The sequence below is a fragment of the Typopeltis vanoorti genome, chromosome 13, assembly GCF_054136105.1.
Source record: "Typopeltis vanoorti isolate ZY-2024b chromosome 13, IOZ_Tvanoo_1.0, whole genome shotgun sequence".
Taxonomy (NCBI): domain Eukaryota; kingdom Metazoa; phylum Arthropoda; class Arachnida; order Uropygi; family Thelyphonidae; genus Typopeltis; species Typopeltis vanoorti.
The window spans coordinates 7,922,578-7,936,667 of record NC_143561.1 but is presented as its reverse complement, the minus strand read 5'-3'; the positions used below and the strand labels follow the sequence as shown (position 1 = coordinate 7,936,667).

The window sequence follows — 14,090 nt, the reverse complement described above, 5'->3', positions numbered from 1 at the left end:
GCTGAGAACCTTTCAGACCACCCTAGTATATTAATATCAAATTAGGCTTAAACAAAGTATACCTTATATTCAGCTAATGTTATGCTAGATTGTGAATTAGCTTAGAACTAAGGTTAGATTAAAATGAATTGAGAATAGCAAGAGAATTGTAATGACATTGTATAGATATGTGAATCCTTCTGTAAATATTTCTCTTTGAATTTATTAAATGTTTTGTAAACAAGACATTGGACTGATTCTGTCAATGCACCATACTAAAAAAAAGATTCGAACTTACATAAGATAGAAGTTTATATCAGTTATTCTAGTGGTAAGACTTATACGTTGGTTAGACATAACTGGTAATTAATTTACGGAATTAACAACGCATATAAAGTAAATTAATTAAAGATAACTTTAATGAATCACTTCTATATTTCGACAATGTCACATTGTCATCTTCAGGAACATAAAGATATGGTATGTGCACTACAGGAACTAACAAAGCAAATGAGGCAGAAATTAAGACACTAATTTTGTTCCTAAAGTCCTAATGGTGCCCTCTTGCGGGCTAATTTGGTAGTCTTGGCCGTTGGGCTGAAGTTCTCATAATGAAAGTCTCCCAAATTTGGGGCAGTTTCATGCACCCAAATTTGTTGAGGTTAGGAACGTTTTTTAGAGCTGCTGAAGATTCTTTGAATAATCTTTCGTATTTAAACTTGCTGCGATGGATTATTTTTGTCTTCTTCCAACGAATTTTATGGTGGGTATCTAAGGCATGGTCTGCCAGCCCAGAGCGGCTGTACTGGTGAAACCGGATGTAGTCTTGGTGTTCTGAAATCCTGATATTTGTTGTTCTGCCTGTTTGGCCAAAGTAGGACAATTTGCAGCTGCAAGGGACCTGGTATACACCAGGTAGGTCTAGGGGAAGTGGTTGGTCTTTGGTAGAGGGGATAAGGGATGCCAACTTTTTATATGGTCTGTAACAGGAAGTAAGGTCATATTTCTTGAGGATATTAGTTATTTTTTCAGAGGTGCCCTGGATGTAGGGGATAGTGATAGACTTGGTGTAGTCTTTATTGTTGAGGGGGGGAGGGGGGTTGTGGTTTTCAGGTTTTAGTATTTTTTGGATTTTTCTTGGGTTATAGCCATTGGCTAAGAAAGTGTTGAGGATGTGGTTTAGTTCTATAGTCAGGGCCTTGTCATCTGAGCAGATTAATTTTGCCCTGTTATATAGTGTTTTTATCACCCCATATTGTTGTGAGGGGGGGGGGGGATTGCTGGTGAATGTATCTGCCAGTGTGGGTGGGTTTTCTGTAAACAGAGAAAACCAAAGATCCATCAAGCTGGCGGGTGATTAAAGTGTCTAGGAAGGGTAGGGTGTTGTTTTCCTCTTTTTCTAAGGTGAACTGGACTCTGGGATGTTGGTTGTTTAAGTGTGTTAGGAAGGAGTGGAGTGAGTCTGAGCCATGTGGCCAAATAGCAAACACATCATCCACATAACGAAGCCAAATAGTGGGTTTTTGTGGGGCGGAGTTTAAGGCTTTTTCTTCAAATGTCTCCATAAAGAAATTGGCCAAGGGTGGGGAAAGTGGTGAACCCATGGCTGTCCCCTCTATCTGTTTGTAGAACTTTCCTTGCCAAACGAAATAGCCTGAGTTCATTGTGAACTGAAATAGGGCTGAGATATCGGGAGGAAACTTGGCTTGGATGAGCTCAAGGGTTTCTTTGAGTGGGACATTAGTGAATAGGGAGGAGACGTCAAAACTGACCATTATGTCAGTGTGTTGGAGTGTGAGGTTTTCTATACTGGCTTTAAAGTGGGCCGAGTTTTTTATGTGTGATGGTGTGTTGCCAGTGTAGTGTGTGAGCGTTTTGGCTAAATGTTTGGCTAATTTATATGTGGGGGAATCAATGCCATCCACTATGGGACGTAATGGCACATTTTGTTTATGTATTTTTGGGAGTCCATATAATCGGGGGGGTCTAGAGTTATAAGGTTTAAGCTTGTTGGTGACTTCCACAGGCCAAGAAGTGACTTTCTTAAGGAGTCTGTGGATAGTTCTAATCTGAGAGCTGGTCGGATTATATTCAATGGGGAGGTAAGTAGTACGGTCTCACTAAAGCCAAACCTCCAAAATCCAACTTATCCAAAAACGAATATACAGCCCTACAAGAATTAAAAAACAACAAAAAAATAGTAATCACCAAAGCTGATAAGGGAAGCGCCACTGTGGTACTCAATCAAAAAGACTACAAAGGTAAGCTAAATTCTTTAATACGAGACCGTACTACTTACCTCCCCATTGAATATAATCCGACCAGCTCTCAGATAAATCATCACACATAAATTAATTACCAGTTATATCAGTTATATTTAAGCCATGACTAGTTTAAAGAAAGAATAATATAAGCAGGGAATACAAACAATATCTGCTTTGTCCTTGATTAAAAATCTTATACTCTCACACCCAATATATATCTAACTGGCACAGTCGTAAAACAATTAAATTTGTTAGACTATACAGCAGGAGAAATAAGATATAGTAGAAATAGATAGATGGTGGCAGTTGATAGTTAAGGCAGTCGACTATTCATGATAATTAAGTAAAGAGAAAACAAAGACAAGGCACGGTTAAAGCAGTGTAGTGGAATTATGTAATGGATGACAGAACACACAATTGTAATAAATGGCACAGACCACATTATTACAGTATCTTCACAACTAGGCTACTTGTATATAGAGGATCAATTGCCTTAGTATTCCATAATGCAATGCATTAAGAGATAATCATTACTCAGACCAGTTTCTACCTTTAATGAGTTGAAAAAATAATTGGGGTGTTCAACATAGGTCTCGAGTATAAATTAAAGATACCAAGAAATTATATATTTGGTTTAATCCTTTATCTAAGTCTCGTGGAAAGGCTTAGACATTGGTTATGCATTTTCACTATATAATTTAAGGAAATTACAACGTACAAGGATATACATTAAAATAAATTTTAATATATTTCAATATTTCGGCAACGTCACGTTGCCATTTTCAAGAACTTAAGTACAAGACACACACACACACACAGGCACAACAAAACAGTAAGTGAGGAAGCTATTATTTCTCCTAAAGTCCTGATTGTGCCCTCTAGCGGGCAATGTTGGTATTCTTGGACGATTGGGCTGAAGGTCTTCTGATGTAGGTTTCCCAAATTTGAGAAAGTCTCATGCAGCCAAATTTGTTGAGGCTCGGATCGTTTCTTAGGGCTGAAGCTGATTCCATGAAAAGCCTTTCATATCTGTATTTGCTACGGTGTATTATCCTGGCTTTCTTCCACCGTATTCTATGGCAGGTATCCAGCGCATGGTCAGCAAGACCAGAGTGGCTGTTTTGGTGAAAACAGATGTAGTACTTGTGTTCTGAAATTCTGATATTTGCTGTCCTGCCTGTTTGGCCAAAGTAGGACAGCTTACAGCTGCAAGGGACCTGGTATACACCAGGTAAATCTGGGGGGGGTCTTTAGTAGAGTGGATAAGGGATGCCAATTTTTATATGGTCTGTAACAAGAAGTTATGTTTTTTTAAGATTTTTGTGATTTTTTCCGAGGTACCTCGATGTAGGGTATGGTGATGGATTTAGAGTAATCCTTGTTGTCGGGGGGGGGTTACTGGTTTCAATATTTTTTTTTGAGGGGGGGGGACCATTGGCTGAGAAAGTGTTGAGAATGTGGTTTAGTTCTGTGGTTAGGGAATTGTCATTCGAGCAGATAAGTTCAGCCCTGTTGTGTAGTGTCTTAATGACTCCATATTGTTGTGAGGAGGGGGTGGTGGGATTGTTGGTGAATGTATCTGCCTGTATGGGTGGGTTTTCTATATACTGAGAAAACCAAGTTTCCATCAGGTTGGTGGGCGACTAGTGTGTCTAAGAAAGCAATGCAGTTGTTTTTTTTCCTCTTCCAGGGTGAATTTGATTCTGGGGTGTTGGTTGTTTAAGTGTGTTAAGAAGGAGAGGAGTGCATCAGAGCCATGTAGCCAAATAGCGAATACATCATCTACCGACCAAACGGTCGGTTTTTGTGGGGCAGAGTTTAAGGCTTTCTCTTCAAAAGTCTCCATATAAAAGTTGGCCAAGGGTGGGGAGAGTGGAGAGCCAATGGCTGTCTCCTCTATTTGTTTATAGAATTTTCCTTGCCAAACAAAATAGCCTGAGTTCATTGTGAACTGAAATAGGGCTGTGATATCGAGAGGAAATTTAGCTTGGATTAGCTCTAAGGATTCTTTGAGTGGGACATTTGTGAATAAGGATGAGACATCAAAACTGACCATTATGTCAGTGTGTTTGAGTGTAAGGTTTTCTATGCTGGCTTTGAAGTGGGGTGAGTTTTTTATGTATGAAGGTGTGTTGCCAGTATAGTGTGAGAGAGCTGTGGCCAAATGTTTAGCTAGTTTGTATGTGGGGAAATCAATGCCATCCACTACGGGACGTAATGACACATTTTCCTTGTGAATTTTTGGGAGTCCATAAATACGGGGGGTATGGAGTTATATGGTTTTAATTTGCTAGTGATTTCCACAGGCCAAGAAGTGACCTTCTTAAGCAGCCTGTGGAGTTTTCTAATTTGTGAGTTGGTGGGATTGTACTCGATAGGGAGGTAAGTGGCCCGATCTGACAATAGAGATTTCAGCTTACCTGTGTAATCTTTTTGGTTAAGCAATACTGTGGCATTCCCTTTGTCAGCTTTGGTGATTATTATTTTCTTGTTTTTCTTTAATTCTAATAGAGATTTAATTTCTTTACTGGGCATGTTGGTTTTAGGTGGTTTAGCTTTGGTCAGAACACAAGCTACATCCAGTCTAATATCGTTGGCGACGTGGCTTGGAAGGTGTCAAATCCTGTGTTAAGTGAGGTATAGCTTGTATAGCCCTGTATAGCTGAGTGAAGCTAACTCAGCTATACAGGCACTCGAAGATGACCTTTAAAGCACCTTAAGCCACAAAATTTGGTCGATTTTATACGACATCTCATGCACTGCAGTGGAGAAGGAATTTAAAAAATTACGAGATTGACACATCAAAAAATTTGAAAATTTAAAAAAGGAAGTGATCTTGAAACCGCAACTTCTTACCGAAACGGTAGTTAACCTGTCATCACTTAGTGTGAAACCTGAAGCACTCGACGGCCTTGCACGTGGCCACAACTTCGGCATTCCACCCAGAAGAATACCTGCTGAGGATATCATGATACAAATTGAACATGGGATTCGACACCTTCCAAGCAACGATATTAGACTGGATGTGGCTTGTGTTCTGACCAAAGCTAAACCACCTAAAACCAACATGCCCAGTAAAGAAATTAAATCTCTATTAGAATTAAAGAAAAACAAGAAAATAATAATCACCAAAGCTGACAAAGGGAATGCCACAGTATTGCTTAACCAAAAAGATTACACAGGTAAGCTGAAATCTCTATTGTCAGATCGGGCCACTTACCTCCCTATCGAGTACAATCCCACCAACTCACAAATTAGAAAACTCCACAGGCTGCTTAAGAAGGTCACTTCTTGGCCTGTGGAAATCACTAGCAAATTAAAACCATATAACTCCATACCCCCCGTATTTATGGACTCCCAAAAATTCACAAGGAAAATGTGTCATTACGTCCCGTAGTGGATGGCATTGATTTCCCCACATACAAACTAGCTAAACATTTGGCCACAGCTCTCTCACACTATACTGGCAACACACCTTCATACATAAAAAACTCACCCCACTTCAAAGCCAGCATAGAAAACCTTACACTCAAACACACTGACATAATGGTCAGTTTTGATGTCTCATCCTTATTCACAAATGTCCCACTCAAAGAATCCTTAGAGCTAATCCAAGCTAAATTTCCTCTCGATATCACAGCCCTATTTCAGTTCACAATGAACTCAGGCTATTTTGTTTGGCAAGGAAAATTTTACAAACAAATAGAGGGGACAGCCATGGGTTCTCCACTCTCCCCATCCTTGGCCAACTTTTATATGGAGACTTTTGAAGAGCAAGCCTTAAACTCTGCCCCACAAAAACCTGTTTGGCTTCGCTATATAGATGATGTATTCGCTATTTGGCCACATGGCTCTGATGCACTCCTCTCCTTCTTAACACACTTAAACAACCAACAACCCAGAATCAAATTCACCCTGGAAGAGAAAAAAAACAACTGCATTCCTTTCTTAGACACACTAGTCACCTGCCAACCTGATGGAACCTTGGTTTTCTCAGTATATAGAAAACCTACCCATACAGGCAGATACATTCACCAACAATCCCACCACCCCTCCTCACAACAATATGGAGTCATTAAGACACTACACAACAGGGCTAAACTTATCTGCTCAAATGACAATACCCTAACCACAGAACTAAACCACATTCTCAACACTTTCTCAGCCAATGGCTACCCCCCCCCCTCACAACAAGGATTACTCTAAATCCATCACCATACCGTACATCCGAGGTACCTCGGAAAAAATCACAAAAATCTTAAAAAAACATAACTTCTTGTTACAGACCATATAAAAAATTGGCATTCCTTATCCACTCTACTAAGGACCAACCCCCCCCCCCCCCAGACCTGCCTGGTGTATACCAGGTCCCTTGCAGCTGTAAGCTGTCCTACTTTGGCCAAACAGGCAGGACAGCAAATATCAGAATTTCAGAACACAAGGACTACATCCGTTTTCACCAATACAGCCACTCTGGTCTTGCTGACCATGCGCTGGATACCTGCCATAGAATATGGTGGAAGAAAGCCAGGATAATACACCGTAGCAAATACAGATATGAAAGGCTTTTCATGGAATCAGCTTCAGCCCTAAGAAACGATCCAAACCTCAACAAATTTGGCTGCATGAGACTTCCTCAAATTTGGCAAACCTACATCAGAAGACCTTCAGCCCAATCGCCCAAGAATACCAACATTGCCCACCAGAGGGCACAATCAGGACTTTAGGAAAAATAATAGCTTCCTACTTCTTCCTCACTTACTGTTTTGTTGTACCTGCGTGGACGTGTCTTGTACTTAAGTTCTTTATCTACGTGTAAGCAAACAAAGTTTGCAACTGAAGTATTTTCACTTGTATATAAGCATATATCCTTAAGGTCATGTATAATTATACATTAATAATAAGGTGTGACACCTTTAGGCTACTCATATATGAAAATATGACTTCTACATTACTTCAACTTTAGTATCACCTCTGGGTCTGGCTCTCACTAATGAGACCTCAATAATGGTATAATGCATAGCATTATACATGTCTATAAGGACATGTGCTTTGCATTATGGGATACTAAGGCAAGTAATGTGAAGTCATTAGCTTCCATATAAAAGTTGCCCCAGTTCTGAAAATACTTCAGGAGCAAACTTTGTTTGTTTACACTTGGATAAAGGATTAAAGGAAGTATATAATTTCTTGGTATCTTTAATTATAGTATAACTAAGTGAAAAAAACTTGCAACAAATAGGTCTAGAGTAGTTAGTATAAGGGTGCCAGAGAGACTGACAATATTAGGAGAAAGAAAAGAGAGTTATAGAAAAAAAGGCCTCAGCTCTTTTATATCATCATATAGCCAAAGGCTATCATTCCTTCTTTTTCACCAGTCTCGTGCAGATGAACAACCAAATTACCAATTGAAACTAAAGCACAAATATGACTGATAACTAGGTTGTTAGCCTTATTTGTCTGGGATCGCTCTCGAGTTATCCCTGTAATTGATCATAAGTCCACAACGAACAGAGGATGGAACCATTTAAAAAACCTCTCATAGTAAAAATAGAATTTTATCCTTCACAATTACACAATGATTGGCATTCATTATTAAAAACATTATGGAAACACTTCAGTATTATAGTAAAACTTCAGTTTAATATAAATCAAAATAATCACTTGAAGCTGTATTGCTTAAATGCAGTAATTTTACAATACTTGGTCAAATCAAAAGTGTGATTTGACCATGTATTGATGTGATTCAACAATTTGACCAATAGAAAAAAAAAAAAAAAAAACTTAACTCACACACAGTACTAATTACTATGGGTTTACATTAAAAAAAAAAAAAAATCTTTCGCAAGTGAGACCACTGCCATGCTTATTGGAGGCCTGTAGTGGATTGAAAAAGTTCCATGTTTAGCCTCTCGGAGTAGGATTACCAAACCAGATAAAAATTGATTAAAAAAAATACAAAAGAAATTATAAAAAATTAACAGATATAGAAAAACAAATCTAAGCCGCACACATTACTAATTGCTATGGGTTTACATTAAAAAAAAAAAAAAAAGATCTTTTGCAGGTGGGAGTCACACAAAAACTTAATCTTATTTTATCTTATTTATTTATTTTTTTCTTATTATCTTATTTTAAAGCCCTCCATACATTACTGTATCTTGTATGGTACATTCTTGTACCATACATTCTTAGAAATAATCTAAGATACAACAATCAACAACATAACTGATAAGAGTTCTGTAATGCATGTGCTCTCTCTGTGAAAATTAATGCATATAAATGTTAATACTTGCATATAAATGTTAATAATAACCAGTCTATATCCCGAGTGGAAATCTAGGAGTCCTTACCACTATTATCATCATCATCCCTGCTGTTTTCCACAAATTGTTCCAAAACATTTCTGCACATGGATGGATTTCCAACTTTGCTGTTTAGGTCTAACACAAGAGCCCGCTTTTTATTTTTAATTTATATAAAAACCACAGTGTTTACTGGAGGCCTGAAACAGCTTAATATGTATAGTTATTAGAGCAGGAGAGCTCGATTATCCAAACTTAGCCCACCCATAGTATTAAAATGTAAAGGGTGATCAAAATTCAAGTAGGCATCCCTGTTTAAGTCCTTGTGGAGTGCCATCCAGTGATTTAAATGCTGAGAACCTTTGCAGGAATACATTGTGCATGCATCATGCAGAAGCAATATCTGAGAATAAAAAAAGTATTTCCAAAATTCACTACCAGGGGACACTGTAAACACTAAATGCATAGAATTTATATATCATGGAACTTGGCAGGTGCCAAGAGGGTTTAAAAAGATGGACACGGGATTTCTCTTCATCTTGGTTGTTAATATCATCCACATTAAAGGCACTAACCTTGTCCAAATGTGCTTTGCTCGTGAAGCTGTATTACCTAAATAAATGTCGATGAGGTTCACTATCTCCATGTGCACTACAATGAATGATTAGTCATTTTGAAGAAACAGGATTTTTGGGAGTTAGACCTGGCAGAGGTCGAAACCAATTAGTTCACAACAAGTGAATGAAGTCACTACTGCTGCTGTGAAGCACATCATAAATAATAGCATTGGTTCCTACAGTGTATGTGCTGTATCAAGGCACCTGGATGTTCCTTACACAACAACTGTCTGGAAAATTCTATGGAAGATTCTACATTTCTACCCATTCATGATAACCCTACACAGGAGTTGTACCTGCAGGACTTTGAAAGTCGATTGACATTTACTTTAACATTCCTTGCTCGAGTGGAGTTGGATGCTGTGTGGGCATGGATGATTTTGTGGGGAAATGAGGAACGGAGCTGTGAATACCCACAGCTGCTGGGTATGAGCTAATGCAAAACTCACATGCAATCCAACAAATTCCTTTGTTGGATTGCCTTTGTATTCATGCAAAGTTACTGTCTTGTGGAGTTTACAGCTTCATATATCATTGGACCATTCTTCTTTGAGGACATTTGCCAGATGGGTCCTGAGACCTACTCAGTTACTGCTGAGAGGTATCGAGATATGATAAACAATTTTGTTGTGCCACAGCTACAGCAGTGCCTGTGAATGGATTCAGTCATTTTCATGCAGGATGGGGCAACTCCACACATCAGTCAATCCATACAGCAGGTTCTTCAAGAACATTACATGAAAGCCAGAGTGACAGCTGTGCATTTCCCAATGCATGACTGCTTCATTCACCTGATCTGATCCCCTGTGACTTCTGGCTCTGGGAGTTTCTCAAAGACATGGGTCTACTGGGATCAACCTGATAACTTGCCAAAGCTGAAAGTATCATAATGCAGGATTTACACAACATCAGTCCCAACCAGCTGCATTCTGCTGTTGAATCAACACTGTGATGGATGCAGTTTGTGGTATACTGGGAAGGGCAGTACAGTGAACAGCAGCCCAGGAATGCATAATGGAAGTGAATAAAAATGTGTTATTTTTGCTTGTGTCACTTTTCTCCTTACATACACAGAAAAATTACTACATCTACATTTGGTACATCATACAGAGTAACCCGGTGGTGAATTTTGGAACTAGTTTTTCTTTTCCTCTGATATCACTTCCACATGATGCATAATATATTCCTGCAAAGTTTCGCAGAATTTGGATCAATGGATGGGTGATGCTCCACAAGGAATTAAACATGGAAATTTTAATTTTGATCATCCTGTACAATAGGTTTACAAACCTTTCATGGTTGGGATTCACATTAAAGAGTCCAACTGTCCAATTGTCTGTGGTAAAATCTGTCCATATCACTTTACTTGAGATTTCTGATATTGTGTCACACAATAATAATAATATCATCTGGTAAACATGGTTCACTACGGTGATGTTTTATTATAATGGATAAAACACTCAGAGTAAAAACAGGATTACAGATAGTTTAGTCTGGGTCTTCAAGTCAAAACTTCTCACTTTGTCCAGGTATTGTAACTGTGAAAACAATTTTATAGTAATAAAGTAAATATAATACAAATAAGAGTATTGCTTTTTTATGACACATAGGAGAAAAATGTGCATAAAATGAGATTATAAAAAACTTAAATGGTACCATCAGTAAAGTAGTATTGAGGATTCTGAGGAGTACTTTAGTACTCCTCGGAATCCTAAAACCTAATGGGAATATATTTTGTGAAATCATATTCAGAAAATCCCAGATGATACAGCACCCAATTCAGTACTTAATTAATTGTTGACTCAGTTATCTGGTATTAGAAGGTGTTCGTGGAAGTATAATGGTTTTAAAAATAATTAAATCACTTACTGAGTTATTCGTCAGATAACTGAGAAAGAAACTTAATTATCTCTTGGATGGTTGTGCATATGAAATAATACAGTACATAATTAATAAATGCTATGCCATCAGAAGTCAACTTACATAAATTACAACAGGCCATTCAGTCTTTTTCAGCTGTTCATCCAAAATATACGAAATAAACTGGAAAAAAAAAAAAATCTACTTATATAAATATTTTATTGGTTAGAACTAAATTAAAGTTAGAAATAAATTTTTATTAGTTAGTGAATCCCTTTTTTTCCCCTCTTCTTTTCAGAAGACTAAACTAGTTCTTCATATTTCTGCATTTGAAATAAGTTTGTTATACCTTCTACCTGAAATAAAGGATATATTTTCATATTCTCAAAATATCATTATATTGGATTATTATCTTTTTTATTTAGCATATATATATTTGAGATCTTATGACTTATGAACATATCTGGCTTTTACTTTGAAAGCAAGAGTAAAGGAAAATTACAGCTATGGCTCTGAAACCTTGTGAAACACTGCTTTAGTATTGCATTACTTACTTTTTATTAATGCAATTTCCTACTGCCAGACAGCATTGTTTTTAATTCAGATTTCTTCTGATGTAAGTAGAAACCAGTCATACTTGTAGTGTTAACATGTTAAATGTGTAGGTGCTGTTGACAAAATGCAACTTATTCCTAAAATTATGGTGGTATCCTCTGTAGCCTCAGAATCCTCAAACCTAATGGGAATATGTCGGAAGATTTTTTCCACTTGGATGTGCTTTGCATTATGGGATACTAAGGAAAGTGATCAGAACTCAGTCCACCTTTGCAACGAGTTTTCCCAGTCCTGAAGATACTTCAGGTGCAAACTTGGTTTGCTTACACTTGGATAAAGGATTAAACTAAATATATAACTAATGGGAATATATATTATTCTCATCTTTTGCTAAATGAGTTAGTCTGTCATGGCCAAATAACCTGGCTTCATATAAATCTAATCAATGATACTTATTTTTAGAGGTACCTGTGGCATAGTATAATTATTAAAAGAATACGTAAGACCACAGTAATAACTTTTAATTAATAAAATACAGATATTTCATACTAAAACTAATAGTACATCTTCAGTGTCACACAAACAGTTATAGAATGGAATAGTTATAGGAATTGAAGTTTGTTAGCATCGTTTATCAAAACAATCTATAACCTGTTCTTACGAAAGAAATTTTTACAGACTTATGCAAAAATATAATTCTTTATATCACAAGCAAAAGAAAAACTTAACCTCTGACATCACGTCTACAAATAAATGGATTGTTAATATTTCTGATTGCCCTTTATCCGACACTGAAACCAGTGCTTTAGCAAAAGGCCTTGATTTTGCAGTTATTCCTACACGCATTCCGTATCTTGATTTTTTACATAATATAGAACGCAATCTGTCAGGACTTTCTAGCAACGATGCTAACAAACTTTGATTTGAAGTTGCGACTTAGTTATTTAAAAGCAAATTACCTCCATGCAACTTATGAAATGCTGAAATCAAAGGGCTAACTTCTTTAAGGAGAGATAATAAAATATCTATTTCTAAGGCCGATAAAAGAAAAGCTATTGTAATCATGAATAAGACTGAATATGAGACAAAAGTTTCTTATCTTTATTTATATAAAAATTTATTATCTTTAAGGAGAGATAATAAAATATCTATTTCTAAGACCGATAAAGGAAAAGCTGTTGTAATCATGAATAAGACTGAATATGAGACAAAAGTATCCAGCTTTTTAGAAGACACCTCTACCTACCAAGAGATCACACATAATCCTACAAATTCACAAATTAAACAATTAAATAAATTACTTGAAGAGGTTATCAGCTAGGACCCAAATTACATGGATAAATTACGTACCTACTTTGGAAGAACTCCCCATCTATATGGACTCCCGAAAACCCATAAAGAAAACTATCCAGTGCAACCTATCGTGAATTGCATTGATTCTCCTACCTATCGAATTGCAAAAGTCTTGTCACGTTCCTTAAGTGCTCTCACTGGACATTCCAGATCCTACATAAAAAATTCAACAGATTTTCTTGAAAAAATCAAGGATATAAAAATCAAAGAATCTGAGTTGTTAGTCAGTTTTGACATTGTTTCTCTGTTTACCAATATTCCATTAGCCGACACAGTCAAATTATTATATGAAGATTACCCTCCAGATATCGCAAAGATTTTCGAATTTGTTATCCATTCAGGTTATTTCTGCTGGAAAAACAAGATCTACAAACAAGTTGAAGGTACTACCATGGGTAGGCCTCTGTCTCCACCTTTGGAAAACTACTTTTTGAAACAATTCGAAGACACTATGTTTTCATCAATTCATCCTCAACCATCTCTTTGGTATCGTTATGTCGATGATATTCTTGCTATTTGGTGACATACCGAAGATGAGCTTTCCACATTTCTAGAACAGATAAATAGCCTTCACCCACGTATTCAATTCACCAAGGAAAAAGAAAATTCTGGTACTTTACCATTCTTGGATATTCTCCTTACTCGAACTTCTTCTGGTACCTTATCTACAAGCGTCTTTCGAAAGCCCACGTTTGCTGGCAGATACATTCATAAAAAGTCTGCTCACCACACATCTCAAAAATTTGGCATTCTTAAATCTCTAATTAATAGAGCACAAAAAGTTTGCTCTTCTCCAGTAATCTTACAACAACAACTTTCCATCATTAAAAAATTAATGGAATCAAATAATTACAACCCCAATCAAATCCAACAGATAATTGAATCTTATGTTCCAATACCTAAGGGTTCTTCAACAGTCTGCAGAGTTCCAATCCCTTACATTCCAGGAATCTCAGAAACTATAGTTAGAATTTTGAAAAAATACCAATTGATTCCTACATATGTTCCTATCAACAAAATTTCCTCTTTATTGCCTTCTACAAAGGCAATAAAGATGAAATTTTCTCTATCTCTGGCTGGCATTTACCAAATACCACGTGAATACGATGTTTCTTATTTTGGACAAACTGGCTGTTCTGTGGAAAAAGAATTAAGGA

At 37.0% G+C, this 14,090-nt stretch overlaps 1 protein-coding gene across 1 annotated transcript in view; it reads right to left on the bottom strand.

Moving 5' to 3' along the window:
- Positions 1-14,090, bottom strand: part of LOC150099915 (protein C-mannosyl-transferase DPY19L1-like) — a 331,158-nt gene that overhangs the window by 48,679 nt on the left and 268,389 nt on the right. Inside the window, exon 12 of the mRNA XM_090403079.1 lies at positions 11,149-11,208. Coding sequence (XP_090259205.1) covers positions 11,149-11,208 — 60 coding nt within the window. The remainder of the gene's footprint in view (positions 1-11,148; positions 11,209-14,090) is intronic.